At 38.4% G+C, this 25,778-nt stretch overlaps 1 protein-coding gene across 1 annotated transcript in view; it reads left to right on the top strand.

The window, feature by feature from the left end:
- Window positions 1-25,778, top strand: part of CCDC178 (coiled-coil domain containing 178) — a 427,305-nt gene that overhangs the window by 81,916 nt on the left and 319,611 nt on the right. Inside the window, exons 10-11 of the mRNA XM_053571342.1 lie at window positions 18,174-18,269; window positions 18,416-18,552. Of these exons, the coding sequence (XP_053427317.1) occupies window positions 18,174-18,269; window positions 18,416-18,552 (233 nt within the window). The remainder of the gene's footprint in view (window positions 1-18,173; window positions 18,270-18,415; window positions 18,553-25,778) is intronic.

Raw genomic sequence — 25,778 nt, 5'->3', positions numbered from 1 at the left:
TTTGTACCTATTGTTTGTTTCCTTGGGGTCACAGCTCTCCTCAGCAGGGGTGATGTATACTCTTCAACATTCTCTCTTGGCTCAGCTCCAAATCATCAGCTTACTTGAAAAACTTCTGTCCTTTAACTCTCCCTCTGGATGGGAGCCATCTTGCCTCCCTAGTGTACTTTTTTCTTAGTTTTATCCTAATTCCTTAATTTTTGTCTTTAGCAAAGTCTATCCCAATTCCTTAATTTTTTTCTTTAGCAAATACTATCTATACATAGTATGGTAAAAGAGATAGATTTTGGAAATTTTATAGTTGGTTAGAATGAAATGGAGAGCTAAGAAAACTTAGTCCCATTGAAATAAATAGCATACATTTAAAATAATTATTATCTTGTGTGCATTTGGTGCTATATGATTAACTCTTACATGAATCTTCCATTAAAATTTTATAAATACTATCTCTATCCTGTCCTGTAGATTTTTTGTACTTTATAGTTTGCCTTTAGAGATAATTTCTGTGTATTAAATACTGTTAATACGGGTTGGTTATAATAATAATCTTTAAAAATTAAAAAGCTACAAGGTTTTCTAGTTGCTGTGTTGGTTTTGTACATCATAGAAAAACATCCTATTTTCTAGGTATCAATACTATAATTTTAGTTAAGATGTTTGGGTATTATTTACAACTATATTCAATCAATTTTAATTGAAGTTCCTTTTAGAAGGGTATGATTTGATTTTCAGGTTTCTTAAATAAAGAGAGCCTCAAGGAAAATTAAGAGCATTGCCCCTCAACCATTTCATTATAGGCAAAAATAGAGAAACGATTATCTAAAAAAAAAAAAATTGTAGATCTGGCTTGCAGGCTTGTGCCCTATGAAGTGAATATGTTGTGCTCATCAGGAAGCCATAATTTCTTTGTTTAGGTTCAATAAATAGTCTACAGATAAAGAGAAATTGTGCCCAAAGATGGCTAATACCCCTAGCTTCAACTGCACCTGATTTAAATTATGAGATTTTGGACATTAGAGGCAATGACATTTAGCTGAACTTGTGGGCAACTGAGTTGAGATGTGTGGTCATTCGCAAAGGAAGTGACTGGAATTTGCATATGAATAGGAAGTGGATCATGGGGCCCAAGCAGGATGAATTGTGGTTGGCATGATTTGGGCCCCTCATGATACCTGTCTTGGTATCATGCTTGCAAATATCTCTGGTTACAGAGACGGGAATTTTGAAGGTATAATTGTGTTTATAATCAGTGCCATTCAATTGGAAACTAATCCTGAATTGTAATGTTAATTACATGAGTCCTTAAAAGCAGAACTCAAAGGAGAACACAAATAATTAGAAAAATGTGCCAGAAAGAAGGTAGAGTTAGAGAGAGCCAAAGCTTGGGAAGTACTCAGTCAGCCATTGCAGACTTGAAGGTGGAGGGGACTAGATAGAAACTGAAAATATGTCTGGGATGGTGAGGCTTGAGCTCAAGAATTCCACAGCAGCCTGGACAATAGGGAGACCCTTATCATTACTAAAAATAGAAAACGTAGGCCTCCTGATATGTGCCTATAGACCCAACTACTTAGGAGGCATGACTTGAGACCAGGAGTTTAAGGTTGAAATGAGCTATGATAATACCATGGCACTCTAGCTAGGGGTGACAGAGCAGGACTCTATCTACAAAAAAAAAAAAAAAAAAAAAAAAAGGAAGAAGAACAGATAATACATTCTCCTGTAATCTTAATGAGATTATGGCCTGAATGAGATTAGAAATGATTTATCCCCCAGAGCCTCTAAAGAAGAGGCAAGGCCAACAGAAACCCTCATTTCAGCTAAGGAAGTGCTAAGCAAAGTGCTAACTTAGACGACCAGCATTCTGACCCCACAGAACCCTGAGACGATAAATAGCCATTATTTTAAGACAATAAAATTATGTTATTCTATTTGTTCAATTCTCCTTTTTTGTCAATTAGGCATATTTTAATTGATTTTCTCACATAGGATTTGCATAATTGTGAGAAGTATTTCTAACTAAATTTTTTTTTTTGTGCTTATAGTTGAGAGTTTCTCTTTCATTATTACTTCTAATTGGATATGTTTGGTTTATGAAATCAATAATGTTAATTTGTATTGTATTAATTTTTGAAATTACTTATGTTAATTTTATCATGTTTATATTGAAATTTCCAGGGATGCTATTTTATCTGTACATAGAAATATTAGAGAGATTTTTCTTTCATTAATTCCTATTCTTTTGATTATTATTTTCATCTAATTACATTAGTTAATTCCTCAGTACAATGTTAAATAGTAGTGGAATAATTTTGGTAGCCTGGATATACCCCCCCCCCAATTGAATTGCTGCTAGTTTTTTTATTCCATTAAATAAGAAACTATCTTTAATATTCAATGTATACTTCATTATGTGAAGAAAGTGTTTGTCAATTTCAATTTATTGACTATTTTTAAAAATTGAGAATGGGTGTTGAACTTTGTCAAGTCTTTTCTGCATCTAGGAAGAAACTAATGCCAGAGTTTCTCTTATCTATAAACACGGTAAATTATATTAATGGATTTCCTAATTTGAACCTTGAATTGTTAGAATAAATCTTATTTGGGCACAATATCTTCCATTCTGGCTTAAACACATTCTGATTTTCTTGTTTGTCCTCACCATTTAACCAAAATTCGACCTGATTTAGGTTACCAGTGACTTCCACATTACTAAATCTCATCATGGTTCTTTTGTTCTTATATTAATTAACTTACAAATGCCACAGAACCAGGATGATTATGCCCTTATCCTTGGAAACTCTTTTGGCTTCCTGAACACATTCTGGTTTCTTTCTACTTCTCTGGATTTTTGTTCTCAGTTCCATCTACTGCTTTCTTTATATATCTAAACATTTGAAAGCCCTAGTGCTTAGTCTTTTATAATAAGCTCTATATATCCAACTGTCAACTCTTAATCTCCTCTGAGAATATCTATGGGTATCACAAGTTTAATCATTCTAAAGTTGTACTTGAGATATCCAAACTCTATAAGCTTCAGGATTCCCTATTTCAGTTTATGATAATTCAGTCCTTTCGGATTTTCAGGTCAAGACATTTAAAATATGCATTGGAATTATGTATTTATAATTTCTGAGTCAAAAAATGCACACATTCAGCTTCAGTAGATAATATCAAAAAAATTTTCTCAAATGTTTATGCATTTTCTACCCCCACCATCATGTATTAGAGTTCCAACTCCAAATTAATAACACGTTGGCTATATTTTGTTATCCATTCAGCTTACTTACATGTATTGAGTGGGGAATTTAAAACACTCACATTGACTTGTAGGACTGATATGTGAGATGCTGTTCTGTTCATCCCTGGATACTACTTTGTTACTGTGTTTTATCTCTTGTGCTATTGTTTTGTATGAACTCTAAGCTTTACTTTTGGGTGTTTTTATGCTGTTAGTGACTATTTTACTGACCTATATGTCATGCACTTCTGAGTATTCTTGCAGGGAAGGTCTGGTCTTAACAAATTCTCTTGGTGTTTGTTGAATTTTATCACACCTACAAAGAAGAGTTGGTACTCAGACTGTAGAAATTATTCTGTAACAAATAGGAGGGAATCCTAACCAACTCATTCTACAAAGCCAGTGTTACCTTGACACAAAGTCAAGTAAGACACTACAAAAAAATAAAGCCACAGACCAATATCACCTTATGTACACAGAAGCATAAATCCTCAATAAAATCCTAGCAAATGGAATTCAAAAGCATATCCCCCCAAAATCCACAATGACCAAGTGGGCTTCATCCCAGGGATACGAGCATGGATTGACATACACAAATTGACAAATGTGATTCATGTCATCAACAGAAGCAAAACTAAGATCACATGGCCATCTCAACAGATGCAGCATTTGACAAAATCCAACACCTTTTAATGATAAAAACCTTAACAAAATAGGCTTAGAAGGAAATTATCTTAGAATTATAAAGCCAAATATAACAAACCCACAACCAACATCACACTGAATGGGGAAATGTAGGGAGAATGTAGACTGAAGACCCCGTTCTTGTCAAGGGAAAACACCCCCAGAAAAGGGAAAAAACGGAGAAATAAGCTGAGCAAGGTGGAATAAAAACAGTTCAGCTAGCTTACTTTTAAGCTAACAGTTAAATTACTTGTTTGGGCAGTTTCTGCTTTTACTGGAAGCCTAGCCTGTAAGGCAGGGGTCCTCAAACTTTTTAAACAGGGGGCCAGTTCACTGTCCCTCAGACCGTTGGAGGGCCGGACTATAGTTTAAAAAAAAAAATTATGAACAAATTCCTATGCACACTGCACATATCTTATTTTGAAGTAAAAAAAACAAAATCGAAGCAAATACAATATTTAAAATGAAGAACAAGTAAAGTTAAATCAACAAACTTACCAGTATTTCAATGAGAACTATGGGCCTTTTTTGGCTAATAAGATGGTTAGTGTTCAGTTCCATATTTGTCACTGCTAGTCGTGACAAGTGATGCAAGTGTGCATCAGTTAGTCTAGATCTGGTTGGAGATTTCAGATGTTTCATTGTGGTAAAAGTCTGTTCACAGACATAAGTGCTACCAAAGATGGTTGCCATTTTGAGTGCATGGTTCCTGAGATTAGGGTATGTCTCAGAGGGGAGCGATGCATACAAATTAGGAAGGCTGCTTGACTTGAATGCATCTTTCAGAGAGTCACAATTCTGCCAGTTCAGCCAGTTCCATTTGATAAGTCGTCTCCACATTTTCAATGTCAATCGAAAATGGGTTACGGAAAAGCCGTATGTCCTGTTCATGGAGATGAAGCTTTTAAAATGTAAATTGGAACTCCTTTTGCAACTTTTCCCATGAATCCACACGTGTTTTATTTGGGAATGCAACCAATAGATTTTCTGCTAACAGATTTTGAGTTTTGAGGAGATGGCAGAAATTTTCTTCTTTCACTTGTTTGATGAGGAGGCCTAATTTTACTTCAAATGTTTTCACATGTGATTGCATATCACAGATGAGCTTCCCCTTTCCTTGAAGTTACACATTGAAATTGTTGAGTAGCTCCGTTACATCTGTCAGAAAGGCAAGGTGCCATTTCCATTCTGCATCATTGAGCTCTGGTACTTCTTTGTTTTTGAAAGCAGAAAAGCTGTAATCTGTGGAAGTAGGTCATAGAAATGTTTCAAAATTCTCAGTCGACTCAGCCAGTGGACTTCTGTGTGGTACGAAACATCTTCACAGGCAACATTTAGCTCAGGCAGAAATTCCTGAAATTGTCTGTGGTTTAGTGTATTACCTCTAATGAAGTTAACACAAGATACTACAGTTTTCATAACAGAGTTGCACTTCAGTGATTTACTACACAGTGCTTGTTGGTGGATGAGGCAGTGTATAGCTATTGGATGAGAATGGTTATGTTTGTCCATCTCTTGGTTAATGCGAGCAATTACTCCTTTCTTAGACCCCACCATGCTAGGAGAACCATCAGTTGTCACACTGGCTAGTTTTGCACAGTCCAGCTCCAAACTATTTACAGTTTGGCAAACCTTTTCATAAATATCCTCTCCTGTAGTTGTTCCTTTGATGCTTTGCAGTGCAGCAAGCTCTTCTGTGACTTTGAAATAGTCATTCATACCACAAATAAAAATTAGAAGTTGTGCAGAATCATGAACATTATTACTTTTGTCAAGTGCCAAGGAAAAATAGGAAAGGTTTTTTGCGGAGTTTTGCAAATGCTGATGCAAATTGTCTCCCATTTCTTCAATCCTTCGTGTAATTGAGGGTCCTGAAAGACTCACTGTACTAAATAAATCGGCCTTCTCTGGACACATCTCTTTGGCAACAGAAAGAAGGCATTCTTTAACAAATTCTCCCTCTATGAATGGTCTGCCAGTGCATGCTAGTATCTTGGCAACTTGAAAACTTGCTCACGGTGATGAAGTATTTAGCTGTTTCTGCTTCACAAAAGTATTTTGCTGAGTTGTCAATGTATATTTCAGTTTTAATATTTTATCTTTTCTCACTTCTCCGACCAAACTATCATATTTATCTTTATGTTGAGCTTGATAATGTCGCCGCAAATTGTATTCTTTGAATATAGATGCTATATTCTGGCATATCAAACACACAGCTCTTTCCTTGTACTGTATGAAAAAGTAATCATAAGTCCACTGTTCTTTGGATATCCTACACTCCAAGTCAATTTTTCTCTTTCTTGATATCATTGTTTCCTAGGGATTCCAAATTGCTGTTAGTAAAATACCAATATGTATATACAGTGCTCCAAAAACAATATACCAGCAATAACTTTGCCCACACAGAGACATATAGACTGCACTGCCCATCAATGCAGTCTGATCAGTGTCCATCAATGCAGCCTTGCCAGTCCACATCATTTCAGCCTCTCCAGTGCCCATAAAAAAGTGGAACTCTGCTTTTACCTTAGGCTCACACTGGTTTTGTGCAGAAACAGTCACGATTACAGAGCCAGTTCCTCCACCACCTTTCCAGTTCACACTATCCTGTGCAAACCGCACTGTGATCTGTGAGCTCGCACAGGAATCTGATCGCATGGGTGAGAAGACCCATGTGATCAGATTCCACTACAGGAAAAAAGAAGGCACGTATGCCTTTTTTCTTCCAAATCTAATGCGAGTTCAGCCATACAAACATATGGCTGAACTTGCACTGCTCAGAGATTGCAACAGTGTGAACCAGGGCTTACACAGCACACAACATACAACATCATACACAACTGAATAGCAATCAGAATATAAATGTACTTACTGGAAATGAAATTGGGTTTCCTACTCCTCGGCTGTCTGCAGAGCCGGATTAAGTTCCCATGGGGCCCTAGGCAGATTAACAGTTTGGGGCCCCCATGTGATAACAATGAGCACTGGCCATTTGCATTACACTGACTGCTGACAATTTGCAATAACACTGACTGCTGACAATTTGCATTAATACTGAGCGTTAACAATTTGCATTAACACTGAGCACTTACAATTATCATAATCACCGAGCACTGACTATCGCGTTACCTCTGAGCTCTGACCATTTGCATTACCTCTGAGCACTAACAATTTGCATTAGCACTGAGCGCTGACTATTTGTGTTATCACTGTGATGCAACCCCCTAGAAACTACCCCCAACCAACTTAAAAAAAAGGCTTTCCTAACTTCAAAAAAAGGCTCTTCTAACTTCAAAAAAAGGTGCCCCCATCTGCAAAAAAAAAAAGACCTCATAACTTCAGACAAAAAAGGCCCCCCTTAACTGCAAAAAAAAAGGCCTTACTAAATGCAAAATGAAAAAAAAAAAAAAAGACCTCCTAACTTCAAAAAAAAAAAAAATTCCTAACTTGTTCTTACCTCGGTCCTTAGGCAGCAGCAGGCTCTGCACAGGCAACCTGGTGACTCCTCCGATTACACCAGAGACTGAGGAGGAGTCAAGAGACAGAGAGAAGGAGGGGCGGGGAAAGACAGAGAGAAGGAGCGGAGTCAGAGAGTAGGAGGGGAATTGGAGAGTGTGGGGCACATTCCACGCATGCGCACTGCGGCCCGGACAGTGGGTTGCTAAGCAGGACAGCAAAAACACCCGGCGCGAGAGACAGAGAGAAGGAATGGAGTCAGAGAGTTGGTGCACATTCCACACATGTGCACTGCAGCCCGGGACAAGTCGGCTACTAAGCAGGACAGGCAGCTGTGACAAAAACAAAAATGTCCTCGGCAGGCTGCATGTGGCCCGCGGGCCATAGTTTGAGGACTCCTGCTGTAAGGGATACAGCTTACAGTCTGTAAGCAATCTGAAGAACAATGGCCATAACAGAAGCTGTATGCAAGGCCTGGGAAGGAACGATAACCAGGCTGACCCCTGCTCTGTCAACAGTCAAAGCAAATACTCATTTTGGGGATTTGTATTTGTATTATTACCAGGGCAGAGATCAGGAGAATAGCTAGAGCCCTGATATATGGGCAGGAGGGCTTGTATACTAACAACGAAGGGAAATGCCTCTGGGTAGAGATAAGGGGAATATTCCTCTTTTCCACTGATTCTTCAGAGAAGAACTGACACCATCGTGTCTACTCCACAGAGAAACTAGAGGGGTCTAACCTCTCCCAAGGGATCTGTGTGTGTGACCACAAATAGGAGGCTTGCCCCCACACAAGGCTCAGGTTCCAGATTTCTCAAGGCTGCCCAGACTCTTAAAGTCTGTGATTATAGATAGAATAAGAATTAACATGCTTACTCAGAGAAACTGCTACCATTTTTACTGCCTTCCTCAGCTTACCCACTTGGCTAAATGAGAAAGTAGCTTTCAATAAAAGCTGGGTGGAACAAAGACTCAGGGCCACTCACTGAAGCCCTGCAAGCCAGCAGTGGTCTCATGTATTTCTCCTTTGAAAACTCTTTTCTGTGTGTTCTCTTTATCTCTTGCTGCTTTTAATTTAATTTTTCCCCAGTTGATTGCCACTGGTTCCACAGGTCTTAAAAGACTCTTCCCGCAAAGCAGGACCCTGGCAGGGAAAAGCTAAAAATATTCTCATTAATAACAGGAAGAAGACAAGAATGCCCATTGACACCACTTTTACTCAACATAGTGCTGGACGTCCTAGCCAGAGCAATGAAGCAATAGAAAGAAATTCAGGGTATATATCCAAATAGTGAAAGAGGAGGTCAAACTATTGCTTTTTGCTGAGAATATGATTTTATACCTAGAAAACTCCACTGACTCCACCAAGAGATTCCTCTTATTGATAAACAATTTCCAAAGTCGCAGGGCACAAAATCAATGTGCACAAATCAGCAGCATTCCCATACACCCAAAATAGTCAAGCTGAGAGTCAAATCAAAGACTCAATAACATTCACAATAGCTACAAAGAAAATAAAATACCTAGAAATATACTTAACCAAGAAGGTGAATGGTCTCTACAAAGATAACTACAAAACACTAAGAAAAGAAATTGCAGCTGACACAAACAAATGCAAAAACATACCATGCTCCTGTGTTGGTAGAATCTGTATTGTTAAAATGTTCATACTACCCAAAGTGATTTATGGTTTTGATGCAGTCTCATCAAAATACCAATGTCCTATTTAACAGATCTAGAAAAAAATAAGCCTATGCTTCATTTGGAACCAGAAAAGAACCCGAGTAGCCAAGGCAATCTTACACAAAAAGGAACAAATCTGGAATAATCACATTCAGACTTCAGGCTATGCTACAAGGCTATAATAACCCAAATAGCATGCTATTTGCAAAAAAATAAACCAATGGAACAGAAGAGAACAGAATAGAAAGATCAGATATAAAATCATCCACACACAGCCAACTGGTTTTTGACAAAACAGACAAAAACATAAACTGGGGGAAAGAATTCCTCTTCAGTAAAAGGTGCTGGGAAAATTTGATAGCCACATGCCAAAGAATGAAACATGATCTGTATCTCTCATCACTCACAAAAATTAATTTGAGATGGATAAATGACTTAAATTTAAGGCTTGAAACCATAAGAATTCTAAAAGAAAATATTGGAAAACTTTTATAGATATCGTCTAAGCAAAGAACTTATGAAAAATTCACCAATGGAAATCACAGCAGCAACAAAATTATATAATTGGCACTTGAGTAAATTAAAAGGCTTGTGAACAACCAACACAATAGGTATTAAAGTGAATAACTTTATATGTGTTCTTTTGAACATTTGGTACTTTCTATGGGATAAATTCTCAAAAGTTGTGTTAGAACTAATTATTTTTCACAATAGATAGTACTGAAATATTTTCCAAAAATTTTTCTATGTATACATATGCATATGTGTATGTATTAGGAATAATATAAATGTCTGATTTCTCTTTTTCCAACATCATAGTGTTTTGTAATTATATCAGTCTAAATTTTGAGATGAAAAGATATGACATTAATTTCTTTCCTGGTAGTGAAGCAAACATGCTTTTCCCTTTTATTAATCATTCATATTTATTTTGTTAATTGCAAAACTACTATTAATTATACATGATACAATTTTGATATACCAATTATTAGCATTTTCAGAGTTATTTAAATGTTATCATTTACATTAGGAAAGACCAGATTAAAGTATTGCTTAAATAGTCCTTTACTATTGTTGTGAATGTACATTCTGAAAACAGAGTGATTATATGAAAATAATCCAATTATTTGAATTTGGGGTTTTATAAACTGCTGAAGAATAACAAATTTATTTTATTATATATGCTAGGATAAGTTACAATGTCAGGTATGAAAAAATCCAAAATCAAGTGTCACACTGAAGCATGAAATGTCTACCTACTTATCAAATTTTTAAAACAAAAATATGGATACTTAAGTCTAGTGGAAATCTGAAGAGTGACATAGAATGACAAAGCTAAATCCTTAAAACCATGCCTCTAACATTACACTGAATTTCAGAACCCAGATCTGCTAAGCCATTTAGCAAGGCATTTATCAAGACTGTTACCAAATGAATACTAATAGTTATGAGATTCAGAGATATAGCAAAGATAATGTTTCATTAAATTCTTATGTCAAATAACACAATTCATGTTTCACTAAAAGATGTGAGCAAAAACATAAAGAAATGCAGCAATTGTTTTTTTCTCATATTTTTTATTTTTTTCCAGCTGGTAAATGTTCATTTTTTTTTTATATTTTATTTTTTTTTAAATCATAGCTGTGTACATCAATATGATCATGGGGCACCATACACTTGGTTCATAGACCATTTGACACACTTTCATCACATTAGTTGACATAGCCCTCCTGGCATTTTCTTAGTTACTTTGCTAAGACATTTACATTCCACATTTACCAAGCCTCAGATATACCCTTCTAAGATGCACCACAGGTAGTGATCCTTTCAATCCCCCTCCCTCTACCCACTCCCCCCTCCCTCCCCACTCTTTCCCCCTTCCCCCTATTCTTAGGTTGTAACTGGGTTATAGCTTTCATGTGAAGGTCCTAAATTAGTTTCATAGTAGGGGTGAGTACATTGGATACTTTTTCTTACATTCTCGAGACACTTTACTGAGAAGAATATGTTCCAGCTCCATCCATGTAAACATGAAAGAGGTAAAGTCTCCATCTTTCTTCAAGGCTGCATAGTATTCCATGGTGTACATATACCACAATTTATTAATCCATTCGTGGATCGATGGGCACTTGGGTTTTTTCCATGACTTAGCAGTTATGAATAGGGCTGCAATAAACATTCTAGTACAAATATCTTTGTTATAATGTGATTTTTGGTATTCTGGGTATATGCCCAGCAGAGGAATTACAGGATTGAATGGCAGATCTATTTTTAGATCTCTAAGTGTTTTCCATATATCTTTCCAAAAGGAATGTATTAATTTGCATTCCCACCGGCAGTGCAAAAGTGTTCCATTTTCTCCACATTCACACCAACATCTCTGGTCTTGAGATTTTGTGATATAGGCTAGTCTCACTGGAGTTAGATGATATCTCAAAGTAGTTTTGATTTGCATTCCTCCTATGATTAAAGATGATGAGCATTTTTTCATATGTCTGAAGGCTGTGTGCCTGTCTTCTTCAGAGAAGTTTCTCTTCAAATCCTTTGCCCAGCCTGCGATGGGATCCCTTGTCTTTTTCTTGCTGATGTGTTTGAGTTCTCTGTGGATTCTGGTTATTAAACCTTTGTCGGAGACATAACCTGCAAATAACTTCTCCCATTCTGTGGGCTTTTTGCTTGCTTTACTTACTGTGTTCTTGGCAGTGCAGAAGCTTTTTAGTTTGATCAAGTCCCAGTAGTGTATCTTTGAAGCAGCTTCAATTGCCCGGGGTCTTTCTCATAAAAAACTCGCCTAACCCAATTTCTTCAAGGGTTTTCCCTGCACTCTCTTCTAGTATTTTCATAGCTTCATGTCTTAAGTTTAAATCTTTAATCCAGTCAGAGTCTATCTTGGTTTATGGTGAAAGCTGTGGGTCCAGTTTCAGTCTTCTACAGGTTGCCAGCCAGTTCACCCAGCACCATTTGTTAAATAGGGAATCTTTTCCCCACTGAATGTTTTTAATTGGCTTGTCAAAGATTAAATAATGATAAGTAGCTGGATTCATCTCTTGGTTCTCTATTCTGTTCCAGACATCTACTTCTCTGTTTTTGTGCCAATACCATACTGTTTTGATCACTATCGATTTGTAGTATAGACTGAGGTCTGGTAGCGTAATTCCTCCTGCTTTGTTTTCATTTCTGAGTAATGTCTTGGCTATTTGAGGTTTTTTCTGATTCCATATAAAACGAAGTATTGTTTTTTCAAGATCTTTAAAGTATGACAGTGGAACTTTAATAGGGATTGCATTGAAGTTATATATTGCTTTGGGTAGTATGGACATTTTAACAATGTTGATTCTTCCCAGCCATGAGCATGGTATGTTTTTCTATTTATTAACATTCTTGGCTATCTCTTTTCTTAGAGTTTCATAGTTCTCTTTATATAGGTTTTTCACGTCCTTTGTTAGATAAACTCCCAAATATTTCATCTTCTTTGGCATTACTGTGAATGGGATAGAGTCCTTAATTGTTTTTTCAGCTTGACTATTGTTGGTATATATAAAGGCTACTGTTTTATGAATGTTGATTTTGTAACCTGAGACATTGCTGTATTCCTTTATCACTTCTAAGAGTTTTGTAGTAGAGTCCCTAGTGTTTTCCAGATATACAATCATATCATCTGCGAAGAGCGAAAGTTTGATCTCTTCTGACCCTATGTGGATGCCCTTGATCGCCTTTTTTTCCCTAGTTGAGGTGGCTAAAACTTCCATTACAATGTTAAAAAGCAATGGAGACAATGGGCAGCCTTGTCTGGTTCCTGATCTGAGTGGAAATGATTCCAATTTAACTCCGTTCAATATGATATTGGCTGTCGGTCTGCTGTAGATGGCCTCTATCAGTTTAAGAAATGTCCCTTCTATACCAATTTTCTTAAGTGTTCTGATCATGAAGGGATGTTGGATGTTATCAAAAGCTTTTTCTGCATTGATTGAGAGAATCATATGTTCTTAGTTTTTTACTTTGTTTATGTGCTGAATTACATTTATAGATTTACGTATATTGAACCAGCCTTGAGATCCTGGGATAAAGCCAACTTGATCATGATGTATAATTTGTTTGATGTGTTGCTGGATTCTGTTTGTTAGGATCTTGTTGAATATTTTTGCATCTATATTCATTAGTGATATTGGTCTATAATTTTCTTTTCTTGTTGGGTCTTTTCCTGGTTTGGGGATCAGGGTGATGTTTGCTTCATAGAACGTGTTGGGTAATCTTCCTTCTTTTTCTACCTTTTGGAACAGGTTGAGTAATATAGGTACTAATTCCTCTTAAAAGTTTGGTAGAATTCTGATGTGAAACCATCTGTTCCTGGGCTTTTCTTTTTGGGGAGGTTTTGTATGGTTGATGTTATTTCCGAACTTGATATGGGCCTGTTCAACATTTCCACTTGATTCTGGTTACGTTTTGGAAGGTGATGAGCTTCCAAGTATTGGTCCATTTCCTTCGATTTTCATATTTCTGAGAGTAAAGTTTCTTGTAATATTCATTAAGGATTTTTTTGATTTCTGAGGAGTCTGTTGTTATTTCATCTTTGTCATTTTTGATTGATGAGATTAGAGATTTTACTCTTTTTTCCTGATTAGGTTGGTCAACGGTTGATCTATTTTGTTGACCTTTTCAAAAAACCAGCTTTCTGATTTATTGATCTGTTGTATTATTCTTTTGTTTTCAATTTCATTTAGTTCTGCTCTGATTTTGGTTATTTCTTTTCTTCTACTGGGTTTGGGGTTGGAGTGTTCTTCCTTTTCCAGTTGCTTGAGATGTCCCATTAAGTGGCTAACTTCCTCTCTCTCTGTTCTCCTGAGGAAGGCTTGCAGTGCTATAAATTTCCCTCTTAGAACTGCCTTTGTGGTGTCCCAGAGGTTCTGATAGTTTGTGTCTTCATTGTCGTTTGTTCCAGAAATTTGGCAATTTCCTTCTTGATCTCATCTCTGACCCAGCTATCATTCAGCATAAGGTTATTTAACTTCCATGTTTTTGTATGAGTATGCAGATTCCTGTTGTTACTCAGCTCAAGTTTTATTCCATGATGGTCCTTAAGATGCATGGAATAACTTCTATTCCTTTAAATTTACTGAGGTTAGACTTCTGACCTAAGATTTGATTGATTTTGGAGTAAGTTCCGTGGGCTGATGAGAAGTATGTTTATTCAGTTTTGCTAGGATGAAATGTTCTTAGATGTCTGCTAAATCTAAATGCTGGATGGTTAGATTTATATCTAAAATTTCTTTACTCAGCTTTTTCTTGGAGGATCGATCCATCACTGCCAAAGGAGTGTTGAAATCTCTGACGATTATGGAGCTGGAGGAAATCAAGTTACTCATGTCTGTTAGAGTTTCTCTTATAAATTGAGGTGCATTCTGATTGGGTGCATAGATATTAATAATTGAAATCTCATCATGTTGAGTATTACCCTTAACAAATATGAAGTGACCATTCTTGTCCTTCCTTACTTTTGTTGGTTTAAAGCCTATTGTGTCTGTAAATAAAATTGCAACACCTGCTTTTTTCTATTTACCATTTGCCTGAAATATGGATGACCATCCTTTGACCCTGAGTCTGTATTTGTCTTTTAAGTTAAGATGTGACTCTTGTAAGCAACAGATATCTGGTCTGAGTTTTTGTATCCAGTCAGCTAACCTATGTCTCTTTAGAGGACAGTTTAAGCCATTCACATTAATGGAGACTATTGATAAGTTTGGTGAAATTTTGGGTATCGAGTTTTTCAATAGTCCAGGGGACATTGTTAATCTTTTCACCATTGTAGAAGTTGAAGTTTGATCCAAAGTTTCTGAGTGAGTTTACGTTTGTAGTAGAGGATTGGGTTGGTCATTATGGAGAATATCCTGAGAATATCCTGAAGAGCTGGTTTGGTTGTGGCAAATTTCTTCAACATATGAATGTCGTTAAAGTATTTAATTTCTCCATCATAGATGAAACTCAGTTTAGCTGGGTTCAAGATCCTGGGTTGAAAGTCATTTTGCTTTAGGAGATTAAAAGTCAATGACCACCCTCTTCTGGCTTGAAAAGTTTCAGCAGAGAGATCTGCAATCATTCTAATGTTCTTACCTTTGTAGGTAATGGCTTTCTTTCGCCTGATAACCTTGAGAATTTTCTCCTTCATGTTAACTTTAGTGAAGCTAATTATGATATGTCTGGGGGATGACTTATTGGGGTTGAATCGTGCTGGAGTTCTGAAACTGTCTGTTATCTGAATTTCAGAACCTCTAGGCATGTCTGGAAAATTCTCTTTCATAATTTCATGCAGAAGGGTCTCTGTGTCCATCGATGCCACTTCATCGTTTTCTGGAACTCTTATTATTTGTATATTGACCTTCTTCGAATTATCCCAGAGCTCTCTAAGAGAATGATCCGTTTTTGCTCTCCATTTCTCTTCCTCTTTGAGAGTTTGGGAGCATTCAAAGGCTTTATCTTCAATGTCAGAAATCCTTTCTTCTGCTTGGTCTATTCTGTTGCTGAGGGATTCTACTGTATTTTTCATATCTTTAAGGGCTTCAAATTCTTGGTTCAGTGTGTCTAAGTCTTTGGTGGTTTTGTTTTTAAATTCGTTAAATTCTTGAGACAACTTTTGAATTTCTCCTCCAATTCCTAATTCCATTTTATCAATCTTGTCTGCAATCCAAATTCTGAATTCAATTTCTGACATGACTGCCAGTTGTTTATGAATGGGATCTTCAATTACTTCCGCCATATATTTCTTTGGGTGGGTTGATCTATTCTGGTTATTCATGTTACCATAGTTTTTCCACTGATTCCGCTCCATGGTTGTTTTACTCCCTTTGATTTTTCCCCTGGGGTTTAGTTGAGTGCCCGTTCAGTGTTGTGGCCTGGGAGACTGGGGCCCTGTCTGGTGTGGTGTGGCTAAGTGGTTCTGACTTATTTTCAGCTGGCTTCTGTTTGACCCCAGTAAAGCACTTTCTCTGGGTTGAAGTCTCAGTTCTCAGATTTGGCCTTGCCCTGTAAGTTTCCCGGGTCTGTGAGTCACCTCAGGAAAATCCTATACTCAGGGGTGGCCTCCTCTGGTTGCCCAGGGAGGCAGGGGGTGTGGCTTCAGCCACCTCCGGGAACTGACCCTCTGATGTGGATCTCCCCCAGCCTCACTCCTGCATCCCAGAGTCAAGACCGACCAGCCACAGTTTGCGCACTGTCCACGCCCCGACAAATCCCTGAGAATCTGGACTCCCGGTGGACAGGCCTCCAGATCCCAGAGTGAGGGTGGGGTGGGGCGCCGGGAGCCCAGAGCCACCGGCAGTGAGCACACTCAGTTCCTCCCAATCTTTAGCTCCACCGCACCGCAGACCAAGCCTCCAGGTTTCAGAGTGAGGGCGGGTGGGGGGAGCGGTGGGAGCCCAGGGCCGTTGGCAGTGAACACACTCAGTTCCAATTAGTTCCTTGCCCAGCTGCCGGGCAGGCGCTCAGGTCTCCAGATCACAGAGTGAGGGTGGAGTGGGGCGCCGGGAGCCCAGAGCCACCGGCAGTGAGCACACTCAGTTCCTCCCAATCTTTAGCTCCACCGCACCGCAGACCAAGCCTCCAGGTTTCAGAGTGAGGGCGGGTGGGGGGAGTGGTGGGAGTCCAGGGCCGTTGGCAGTGAACACACTCAGTTCCAATTAGTTCCTTGCCCGGCTGCCGGGCAGGCGCTCAGGTCTCCAGATCACAGAGTGAGGGCGGGGGGAGTGCCGGGAGCCAATAGCCGCTGGGAGTCCAGAGCCACAGGGAGCCCAGAGCCGCTGGCTGCGAGCACACTCAGCTCCTCCCAGTCTCTTGCCCTGCCGCACGGCCACAGCTCAAGCCTTCAGGGTGGGGGGATCAGCTGGGGCCCAGATCCGCCAGCAGAAAACAGACTCAGTTCCACCCAGTTCCTTGCCTGGCCACACAGCAGGCGCTCAGGTCTCCAGACCACAGAGCGAGGGCAGGGGGAGCACTGGGAGCCCAGAGCTGCAGGGAGCCCAGAGTTGCCAGTAGCGAGGTCACACAGTTCCACTCAGTTTTATGCCTGATTGTATTGTTGCCCAAGGAGGGCTGCTGCACCATGCCTCAGGGGAGTGCCGCCCTGGTGAGGGTTGCCCTCCGCTGACTGTCCTCACCTCTCTCCCGTGCCCCAGAATCGGTGCTGACCAGCCGCAGCTCTGGGACTGTCCTCTCCCCAAGAAGTCACCCAAGAATCCGAACTCCTGGGGGACAGGCTTTCAGACCTCAGAGAGAGTGGAGGGAAGTGCTGCGAGCTCAGAGTTGCGGCAAAGGATATTTGCAGTTTTGTACAGTTTTATGCCTGGCAGGAGAACACCTAGGCACCCTAGTAAGGGAGGTAGGTCCAGATTTTAGTAGGTCTCTCCCGTGAAGTATAGTGGGAGGGCCTTTGATTTCTGCCCGTTTGTTTGTGGGGCTCTTAAGCCGATCAGATGGGGTACCGGGGACTCCCATCTGTTTGGTGGTGGGTTTTGTACATTTTCTTTGCGTCCTTGTGGTCGCCGCTCTCCTCAGTGGGGTTGATGTGCGTTCTTCAACTTTCTCGCTTGGTACTGCTCGAATCCATCAGGTTACTTTCTAAATTTTCATCCCTTAACTCTCCTTCAGGAGGGGAGCCTCTGTGGAAAGCTGGCTTCAGTCCGACATCTTGCCTCCGCCCCCTATTTTTTCTCATGTTAAAAGTATGTGTAATTCATTTCAAAGTGATCAATTGAGTGATATTGTGAATATTCTTTGTTACTGTATCCAAATAAAGAGATCTTAAACTTACTGATGACTTCTTGAGAAGCAGCAGCATACCCTGGAATCGATGTTGGTTAAACACAGATGATACGAATGCCATACTGAGAGAAAACACTTTGATCCACAAACTTATTTTATTATTTTATTTTATTTAGAATCTTGCACCAATTTTTATAATGCAAACTACATGTGGAGTGTTATTTTATTCTATTTTAATCAATATTTAGTAAGATATCATAGCTCCACAAAGAGAAATACAATCTGTTTATTTATAAAAGGGTGAAAAGCTTCACAATTCACTTCTTTTCTTCTTCTTTTTTTTTTTTTTCCTTAGCTAGATGATCTGAGAAAAAATTATGAGCAACTATCCTGGAAGCAAAAACTCACTGACCAGAAATATAAGGAAGCAGTTAATAATTTTTATATTGTAGTAAGTTTACCCTACCCTACTTCCCAACAGAGCTTTATTTTCTCTTCATAATAATTAACTTATGTAACTAAAAGTTATTTTATTATTATCTGCCTTCCCCTTGATTGTTAAACATGTATAAATGTTCTTTCATTTTTTTCCTAAAGAAAAAATCTTGGGATAGTGAGCTTTCTGTCATCACACAAGATTATTCAGAGATTTCAATAACCTGTGGTAAAATGAGGGATGACAATAGAAGAATTGAAATAGATATTGACACCATAACAAGACAGATTACTGACAGGTAATTGTGCAAATAATGTTTTCTTATATTATGTATCTAATATGTTAAATATAATAATTCCTTCCAATTTCTATACTTGGAGTGATATGGTGATGTTTTTGTTTGTCATTAGCTTAAATTTATTTAGTTCTATACCAAATATTGCTCTTTAATCACTCTAAATCCCTTTTGAAAAGTAAAAATAACACAACAATGGTACACAATAATGAGTTTTATACATTCTTATCTCACCTCCTTTTGACATATCCTCTTATACTCAAAGATACTTTAAACTCAAAATACAATAGTTCTCACATTATATGTAGGAGATATGTTCCATCACTCACAGTCAATGACTGAAACCACAGATATTACCCTACATATACTAATTTTTAAAAGTCTAATAATCAAGGCAGGTCCTTTCCCCACCCCCCAAATGTGGTGCTTTTACTGCTATTTTCTTTGTCTAGAAGGTTTTTACCACTTCTTCCTACCTAATCACCACTAATCCTTAAGTTCAGGAGTCAGTTCTGGGACGTCTTCATTGACTATCCATGAACTCTGATTCCTCCTCCGTGCGTGTATGTGTTACACATGCCCCTCTCCTGAGTACCACTTGTCAGAGTGGCAGTTGTGTTTATGTGAATGTTCGATTGACGTCTACTTCCTTTAAAAAGTGGAAAGACCCACAAGAGCAAGCATAGACCAGGGCTGTTTTTTCTTCATTATCAAATCCTCGTCATTCAGCAGAGGGCCTGACATGCTATGATATAATACTTGATAATTGCATAGGAAGTTTGTTAATACTTATGAGTGACTATTTTGCCTCCGAAAGTGATAGATTTGAAATTATTTATAAATGTTATCTGTATGGTAAACATATTTTTTTCAAGAATGGAAAAGAAACATTATTTTTTACAGGATAACCTTAATTGGTAGTTGTTAATATTACTACATGTTTTCCTTTCACTAAGAAAGAGAGCCAGAGAAACAAAACAAACATCTGAAGAACAGGAGAGAATCCTCTGGAGGAAAGGAGGCGTGTGTGCAGTTTAGCGTTTATTCGGTTATTCTGCAGTAACAAGCAACCCTCAGGTCTTAGTGGCTTATAATACAAAGTTTTATTTTTCACTCACATTGCAGTTTAGCTGTGTCTGCTGTGTCTATGCTTCATATTATACTTTTTTTTTTATTAAATCATAACTGTATACATTGATATGATCATGGGGCATCATACAATCGCTTCATAGACCATTTGACACATTTTCATCACAATGGTTAACATAGCCTTCCTGGCATTATCTCAGTTACTGTGCCAAAACATTTACATTCTACATTTACCAAGTTTCGCAAATACCCCTGTAAGATGCACCACAGGTATGATCCCACCGATCCCCCTCCCTCACCTCCCTTTCCCACTTCCCCCTATTGTTAGGTTGTAACTGGGTTATAGCTTTCATGTGAGAGCCCCAAATTAGTTTCATAGTAGGGCTGTGTACATTGGGTACTTTTTCTTCCATTCTTGAGATACTTTATCATTCTTGAGATACTTTACTAAGAATATGTTCCAGCTCCATCCATGTAACCATAAAAGAGGTAAAGTCTCCATCTTTCTTTAAGGCTGCATAATATTCCATGGTGTACATATACCACAATTTATTAATCCATTCATGGATCGATGGGTACGTGGGCTTTTTCCATGACTTAGCAATTACGAATTGGGCTGCAATAAACATCTGGTAAAAATATCTTTGTTATGTTGTGATTTTTGGTCTTCTGGGTACATACCCAGCAGAGGAATTACAGGATTGAATGGCAGATCTATTTTTAGATCTCTGAGTGTTCTCCATATCTCTTTCCAAAAGGAATGTATTAATTTGCATTCCCACCAGCAGTGCAAAAGTGTTCCCTTTTCTCCACATCCACGCCAACATCTCTGGTATTGGGATTTTGTGATATAGGCTAGTCTCACTGGAGTTAGATGATATCTCAAAGTAGTTTTGATTTGCATTTCTCTGATGATTAAAGATGATGAGCATTTTTTCATATGTCTGAAGGCCATGTGCCTGTCTTCTTCAGAGAAGTTTCTTTTCAAATCCCTTGCTCAGCCTGCGATGGTATCCCTTGTTTTTTTCTTGCTGATGCGTTTGAGTTCTCTGTGGATTCTGGTTATTAAACCTTTGTCAGAGATATACCCTGCAAATATCTTCTCCCATTCTGAGGGCTGTTTGTTTGCTTTACTTACTGTGTTCTTGGCTGTGCAGAAGGTTTTTAGTTTGATCAAGTCCCAGTCGTGTATTTTTGAAGCTGCTTCAATTGCCCGGGGGGTTCTCCTCATAAAATACTCACCCAGAGCAATTTCTTCAAGGGTTTTCCCTGCACTCTCCTCTAGTATTTTTATAGTTTCATGTCTTAAGTTTAAATCTTTAATCCAATGAGAGTCTATCTTAGTTAATGGTGAAAGGTGTGGGTCCAATTTCAGTCTTCTGCAGGTTGCCAGCCAGTTCACCCAGCACCATTTGTTAAATAGGGAATCTTTTCCCCACTGAATGTTTTTGATTGGCTTGTTAAAGATCAAATAGCGGTAAGTAGCTGGATTCATCTCTTGGCTCTCTATTCTGTTCCAGATATCTACTTCTCTGTTTTTGTGCCAGTACCATGCTGTTTTGATCACTATTGATTTGTAGTAAAGTGTGAGGTCTGGTAGTGTGATTCCTACTGTTTTGTTTTTATTTCTGAGTAATGTCTTGGCTATTCGAGGTTTTTTCTGATTCCATATAAAACGAAGTATTATTTTTTCAAGATCTTTAAAATAAGACAGTGGAGCTTTAATAGGGCGTGCGTTGAAATTATATATTGCTTTGGGTAGTATGAACATTTTGATAATGTTGATTCTTCCCAGCCATGAGCATGGTATGTTTTTCAATTTGTTAACATTTTTAGCTATTTCTTTTCTTAGAGTTTCATAGTTCTCTTTACAGAGATCTTTCATGTCTTTTGTTAGGTAAATTCCCAAATATTTCATCTTCTTTGGCACTACTGTGAATGGGATAGAGTCCTTGACTGCCTTTTCAACTTGACTGTTGTTGGTGTATATAAAGGCTACCGATTTATGGATGTTGATTTTGTAACCTGAGACGCTGCTGTATTCCTTGATCACTTCTAGGAGTTTTGTAGTAGAGTCCCTAGTGTTTTCCAGATACACAATCAAATCATCTGCGAAGAGCGAAAGTTTGATCTCTTCTGACCCTATGTGGATACCCTTGATCGCCTTTTCTTCCCTAATTGTGGTGGCTAAAACTTCCATTACAATGTTGAAAAGCAATGGAGACAATGGGCAGCCTTGTCTGGTTCCTGATCTGAGTGGAAATGATTCAAATTTAACTCCATTCAATATGATATTGGCTGTGGGTTTGCTGTAGATGGCCTCTATCAGTTTAAGAAAAGTCCCTTCTAGACCAATTTTCTTGAGTGTTCTGATCATGAAGGGATGGTGGATACTATCAAAAGCTTTTTCTGCATCAATTGAGAGAATCATATGGTCTTTGTTTTTTACTTTGTTAATGTGCTGCATTACATTTATAGATTTACGTATATTGAACCAGCCTTGACACCCTGGGATAAAACCAACTTGGTCATGATGTATAATTTGTTTGATGTGTTGCTGGATTCTGTTTGTTAGGATCTTGTTGAATATTTTTGCATCTATATTCATTAGTGATATTGGTCTATAATTTTCTTTTCTTGTTGGGTCTTTTCCTGGTTTGGGGATCAGGGTGATGTTTGCTTCATAGAACGTGTTGGGTAGTCTTCCGTCTTTTTCTACCTTTGGAACAGGTTGAGTAATATAGGTACTAATTCCTCTTTAAAGTTTTGGTAGAATTCTGACGTAAAACCATCTGGTTCTGGGCTTTTCTTTTTAGGGAGGTTTTGTATAAGTTGATGCTATTTCTGAACTTGATATGGGTGTGTTCAACTTTTCCACTTGATTCTGGCTAAGTCATGGAAGGTGGCATGCTTCCAAGTATTGGTCAATTTCCTTCAGATTTTCATATTTCTGAGAATAAAGTTTCTTGTAATATTCATTAAGGATTTTTTGGATTTCTGATGAGTCTGTTGTTATTTTGTCTTTGTTATTTCTGATATTAGAGATTTTACTCTTTTTTTTCTGATTGGTTTGGCCAGAGGTTTATCTATTTTGTTGACCTTTTCAAAAAACCAGCTTTTTAATTTATTGATCTGTTGTATTATTCTTTTGTTTTCAATTTCATTTAATTCTGCTCTAATTTTGGTTATTTTTTTTCTTCTACTGGGTTTGGGGTTGGAATGTTTTTCCTTTTCCAGTTGCTTGAGATGTCCCATTAAGTTGTTAACTTCCTCTCTTTCCGTTCTCTTGAGGAAGGCTTGCAGTGCTATAAATTTCCCTCTTAGAACTGCCTTTGCGGTGTCCCAGAGGTTCTGGTAGTTTGTGTCTTCATTGTCGTTTTGTTCCAAAAAATTGGCGATTTCTTTCTTAATCTCATCTCTGACCCAGCTATCATTCAGCATAAGGTTATTTAACTTCCATGTTTTTGTATGAGTATGCAGATTCCTGTTGTTACTCAATTCAAGTTTTATTCCATGATTGTCCGAGAAGATGCAAGGAATAATTTCTATTCCTTTAAATTTACTGAGGTTAGACTTGTGACCTAAAATGTGGTCAATTTTGGAGTAAGTTCCGTGGGCTGATGAGAAGTATGTGTATTCAGTTTTGTTGGGATGAAATGTTCTGTAGATGTCTGCTAAATCTAAATATTGGATGGTTAGGTTTAAATCTAAGATTTCTTTGCTCAGCTTCTTGCTGGAGGATCGATCCAGTACTGCCAAAGGAGTGTTAAAATCTCCGACGATTATGGAGCTGGAGGAAATCAAGTTACTCATGTCTGTTAGAGTTTCTCTTATAAATTGAGGTGCATTCTGGTTGGGTGCATAGATATTAATAATTGAGATCTCATCATATTGAGTATTACCCTGAACAAATATGAAGTGATCATTCTTGTCCTTCCTTACTTTTGATGGTTTTAAGCCTACTGTATCTGCAAATAAAATTGCAACACCTGCTTTTTTCTGATTACCATTTGCCTGAAATATGGATGACCATCCTTTCACCCTGAGTCTGTATTTGTCTTTTAAGTTAAGATGTGACTCTTGTATGCAACAAATATCTGGCTGAGTTTTTGTATCCAGTCAGCTAACCTATGCCTCCTTAGAGGACAGTTTAAGCCATTCACATTGATGGAGAGTATTGATAAGTCTGGTGGAATTTTGGGTATCGAGTTTTTCAAAGGTCCAGTGGACATTTTTAATCCTTTCTCCAGTGTGGAAGTTGAAGTTTGATCCGAAGTTTCTGAGTGAGTTTACTTTTGTGGTATAGGATTGGGTTGGTCATTGTGGAGGTTAGGTCTGAGAATATCCTGAAGAGCTCGTTTACTTATGGCAAATTTTTTCAACATATGAATGTCATTGAAGTATTTAATTTCTCCATCATAAATGAAACTCAGTTTAGCTGGATATAAGATCCTGGGTTGAAAGTTATTTTGCTGTAGGAGATTAAAAGTTGATGACCACCCTCTTCTGCTTGAAAAGTTTCAGCAGAGAGATCTGCAGTTATTCTAATATTCTTTCCTTTGTACGTAATAGTTTTCTTTCGCCGGGCTGCTTTGAGAATCTTCTCTTTCATGTTAACTTTAGTGAAGCTAATTATGATATGCCTGGGGGATGACTTATTGGGGTTGAATCGTGCTGGGGTTCTGAAGCTGTCTGCTATCTGAATTTCAGAATCTCTAGGCATGTCTGGAAAATTTTCTTTCATAATTTTATGCAGAATGGCCTCTGTGCCCTTGAGGCCACTTCATCATTCTCAGAAATCCCAATTATTCGTATATTGCTTTTCTTCGAAATATCTGAGAGTTCTCTGAGTGAGTGGTCCGTTTTTGCTCTCCATTTCTCTTCCTCTTTGAGAGATTGGGAGCGTTCCAAGACTTTATCTTCAATGTCAGAAATCCTTTCTTCTGCTTGCTCCATTCTGTTGCTGAGGGATTCTACTGTATTTTTCATATCTTTGAGGGCTGTAAATTCTTGCTTCAGTGTGTCTAAGTCTTTGGTGGTTTTGTCTTTAAATTCGTTAAATTCTTTTTTTTTTTATGGTTATTTTTTTTAAGTTCGTTAAATTCTTGAGACAACTTTTGAATTTCTCCTCGAATTCCTAATTCCATTTTATTAATCTTGTCTGCAATCCAAATTCTGAATTCGATTTCTGACATCTCAGCCAGTTGTTTATGAATGGGATCTTCAATCACATCTGCCGTATCTTTTCTTGGGGGGGGGTTGATCTATTCTGGTTATTCATGTTACCAGAGTTTTTCCGCTGATTCCGCCCCATGGTTATTTTACTCCCTTTGATTTTTCCCCTGTGGCTTTATTGAGGGCCTGTACAGTGTTGTGGCCTGAGAAACTGGGGCCCGGTCTTGTGTGGTGGGGCTAAGTGGTTCTGTCTTGTTTTCAGCTGGTTTCTGTTCGATCCTATTATAACGTTTACTCTGGCTTGAAGTCTCAGCTATGTGGAAAAACCAGCAATTAAGTCACCCTGCCCGCCCACCTCTGGCACCAGTTGGAAAAGGAAAATCAAACCTTCCTACAACCGCATACCCAGGGCACGGCCTGAAAAGTCCTCAGTCTATTAGTTCAGTTCAAAAGGTCCAAATCGATTGTCTCAATTGGCACCTGTCTCGGGTGGGAGAGTTCAAGAAGTCTTTGGGAACTGGATCACAGGGGTCTGGTGTCTCCTCTGATATGGCTTACTCCAGTGCTGCGTGGAGTCAGGAGGAGCCACCTAGCAAATAGATCAGTCTGGGAAGGTTGATGTCTCCTTCCCCACTTTTCCCCTCCATCAGAACCAGTCACTGGTATCTCTGCACATGGCTAACCCAGTTGCCTGTAGTGAACAGATACTCCAGGGGTTTGCACCTGCCTGAATTGCAAGGAAATCTGCCAGGCCCCTGCAGTCTGCTGCTATCTAGCAGGAGGAGATGGGGCTTGACATCTTTGAGTGCTTGATGCAGGTGGTGGGAGGGAGGTGTTCACTCAGGCTTAGCCCCATCTCTGATTGATGTTGCTAACAGAACAGAACAGAACAGACAACTTTGTGGGGTTCTGTCTCTGTTTCTCCTAAAATCGCCTACAGAAGACAGGCTGTTCTGAGTTCAAAT

This window comes from Nycticebus coucang, chromosome 19 (assembly GCF_027406575.1).
Source record: "Nycticebus coucang isolate mNycCou1 chromosome 19, mNycCou1.pri, whole genome shotgun sequence".
In the NCBI taxonomy this organism is placed as follows: domain Eukaryota; kingdom Metazoa; phylum Chordata; class Mammalia; order Primates; family Lorisidae; genus Nycticebus; species Nycticebus coucang.
This window is presented reverse-complemented; position numbering and strand designations above follow the sequence as displayed.